A 3,324-nucleotide genomic window follows, 5' to 3' on the forward strand; every position below is an offset into this window, starting at 1 on the left:
GGCAGTGGGCATCATGTATAGAGATAGAGGCTTCCTACAGTAATTTATAGAAGGTGGAGGTTTAAATATACTGTGAATGGACCCTGTCATTCTCGCACGAATTCTGAACCTTCTTTTTCCAAGAGCACGAAAAAAAAAGGGGGAAGGCTTTGGAAGGGCCACCACCACTATAGCCAAAGGAACAGTAGTAGAAGAAAAAAAAAAGCTCTCTTTAGTATATACCTACTCTCTACAGCACTCACAAAGCTAAACACACACGTTCTCTCTTCTCTCTCCTATCTACGTGTGTACTCTCTCTAGATTGCTCAAAGGAACAGTAGTAGAAGAAAAAAAGCTCTCTTTAGTATATACCTACCCTCTACAGCACTCACAAAGCTAAACACACACACTCTCTCTCTCTCACACAGTATGCACTCTCTCTAGAATGCTTAACACAACTCTTCCTCTCTTTCTCTCACATTCCTCGCTCTGGATCGCTCGTAAAGTTATTCTCTCTCTCTCTCTCTCTCTCTCTCTCTCATACAACCATAAAAGGCAAAATTACTCACCGGACCGCATTACTCACCGGACCGCCCCATTTTGCTTTTTGGCCACCACCATCATCCCCACCAAGCACCATCCAACCCCACTCTTCTTCTTCTGCTTCTTCCTACCCTCCTTTAGAGTTTTCCTACACTGTCCATTCATCGTCCTTCCTGCACCAACCAAGTCTCCTTCCAACCCACCTTCCACCTTCTCCTACTACCTTAGTCTCAATTATATTATTGCCTCAGCTCTGTATAAGTTCTAGCAATATTTCTGACCCTTCCCGGTTCTGGACCTAGTTACAGCATGGATCTACTTCACGCCGGAAATCCTATGCAGGCTCTCTGTTTCAATGAAGCCAATGAAGGCGGTCTCCTCACCATTGAGTCTCACCGCACTGTGCCGGCTCCTTTTCTTACAAAAACTTACCAGCTTGTTGATGATCCTGCCACGGATCACATTGTTTCCTGGGGTGAGGACGAGACCACTTTTGTTGTGTGGAGGCCGCCTGAATTTGCAAGGGATTTGCTACCCAACTACTTCAAGCACAACAACTTCTCGAGCTTTGTGAGACAGCTCAACACTTATGTAAGGATAATATTTGGGGCTAAAAGCCTGCTCAAGGCGTTACTCAATGAATTATACTAATAATGCTATGCCAGAGGCTTAAATATGATTGAAGCGGGTGAAAGAGCTGTGTTGATTATGTTTCTGCATAAACACACTTCTCAGGGTTGCGTTGAAGCTCATGCTTAATGTAAGTGATTTGATCATGTGATACACAGGGTTTTCGAAAGATAGTTCCGGACCGTTGGGAGTTTGCCAACGAGTTCTTTCGAAAGGGAGAGAAGCACTTGCTGTGCGAGATACACAGGAGGAAGACTGCACATAACAACAGGTCGTCGCCAACGAACTCGGCGGAGGACCAGCAAGCGTGGTCTCCGCTCTCGTCACCCATGTCTTCCCCCCGCGACTTTGCGGCGGCGGCGGCGGCAGCAGCAGCAGCAGCGGGCCACCACAACATCAACATGATCAGCAGCAGCATCTCTCTCTCCGACGAGAACGACAGGCTGCGACGAGACAACACCCTTCTGCTTTCCGAGCTCACCCGCATGAAGAAGCTTTACCACGACATCCTCCTCTACGTCCAGCAGCACAACGTAAGAGCCAGCGGCGGCCATGCCGGCATCGAAGTCAAAGCATCTTCATCACCCTTGCATGTTAGCACTCCGAATAGGAATATAGTTTATCACCCAGCTAATAATTATGTTATCAAAGCCATTGATTCCAGCTCTACAAGAACGTCCGACCCAGCTAGCCGTGGCACCACCGTTAATTATCTCTCCGCACAAATTCTGGCGAGTAGAGAGCAGCCTTCCAATTGCCCAGTGCAACCCTCATCGATACCCTTTGCCGTTCCTGTTACTACCCATGCAAGAAACACATTAATACAGCACATTTCTGACTCCGCTACTAGTACTCTTTCTAACTATTGCATGAACAACAACCTTAGAGAGATGTCACCGTTATCAACAACAAATGTGCCCAATACCACATCAGCCGCATCAGATATTGCAACCAGCAATGTGGTAGAAGGAGAAAGGAGCCCTCCTAAGCTCTTTGGTGTTCCTCTACAATCAAGCAAAAAGCGACCACATGCAGAGGAGAGAGAGAGCGAGAATGATATGGTTAGTGTTGAGGATACATTTTCAAGAACACCATTGGCCTTAATGAAGACCGCAAAGACAGACCTAGCCTTGGAGCTGAAGCAACCCAGCTCCATGCAAGCTCCATGGCTCAAATTCTCGGCTTCTAGAGATGAACAAGTTTACAATTGATGATGCTTTGACACAGTATCTAGTTCTCCAAAAAAAGAGGAAATATCAAATGGTTCGATCATAGCCTCAGTGGGAAATTTCCGCTTTCTTCTTCTTCTTCTTTTTTTTTTCTTTTTTTCTTGTACATTTATCACTTGGCCACATGATCTCTGATCAAAAGAGTGCATTCTCCATTAACTTATCTTTTACTGACGTTTTAAGTTTCTGGGGGCAACTTGTAAGCCACGCTTTAGACATGATCACAGTCGCGGCTTTGACGCTAGGTTGTCACTTTTGTAATGCTTATGGGACTTGGTCGTTCCCATCTTAATTTTAGAAGCAATCTTTTCCATGTTAGCTCTTCAAGGTAACTTCTTAATTGTCTTTTTTAAACCTTAAAGCCGGTTAATCAATATGGTGTCGAATCTTGAGATAACTTTAACTTCATAAGGGTGTTTTCAAGCTACATTTGTGTTTGTTTAGTTAGCATGAGAAACTACTGACATTGTAGAATATTGCATTAACAGTATGGCTCAAACATGTCAAGCTCCACCGTGGAAATTTGGTTTAAACAGTACCATACTTAGGGGTAATTCAGATATGAAGGATAAGGAAGCGTATCGAATTTCAAAACCCGTTAATAATTGGAATTACCAAATTTTTTAAGCAATTTGTGGGTAGGGGTAAATATTGCGTACATCCGGGTAATGGCAATGTGTGCGTTTGGTTAAACGATTGAATGTGCGATTATCTGGTTACTGACATTTTTTAATTTGCTTACGCTAGAATTTCGTGATGAGACGACCAGGCTGTTGTGCGTTCACGTGATTAATTTGTTAGAATATGGATGGAAGCGCGATAATTTGTGGAATCGGGTGTACTATTGCAGTAACAGTATGGCTCAAACATGTCAAGCTCCACCGAGGAAATTTGGTTTAAACATTACCATATTTAGGGCTTATGAGCGTAATTTAGATATAAA

General features: G+C 44.0%; 1 protein-coding gene across 1 annotated transcript; it reads left to right on the top strand.

The window, feature by feature from the left end:
- Positions 1-540: 540 nt before the first annotated feature.
- LOC147604413 (uncharacterized) lies at positions 541-2,694 on the top strand. Its single transcript, XM_086795498.1, has 2 exons — positions 541-1,113; positions 1,311-2,694. The coding sequence occupies exons 1-2, from the start codon at positions 832-834 to the stop codon at positions 2,361-2,363; spliced, it is 1,335 nt and encodes a 444-aa protein (XP_086651624.1). The 5' UTR covers positions 541-831; the 3' UTR covers positions 2,364-2,694.
- The last annotated feature ends 630 nt before the right edge of the window (positions 2,695-3,324 follow it).

This window comes from Cibotium barometz, chromosome 62 (genome assembly GCF_041138505.1).
Source record: "Cibotium barometz isolate CiBa-2024 chromosome 62, ASM4113850v1, whole genome shotgun sequence".
In the NCBI taxonomy this organism is placed as follows: Eukaryota; Viridiplantae; Streptophyta; class Polypodiopsida; order Cyatheales; family Cibotiaceae; genus Cibotium; species Cibotium barometz.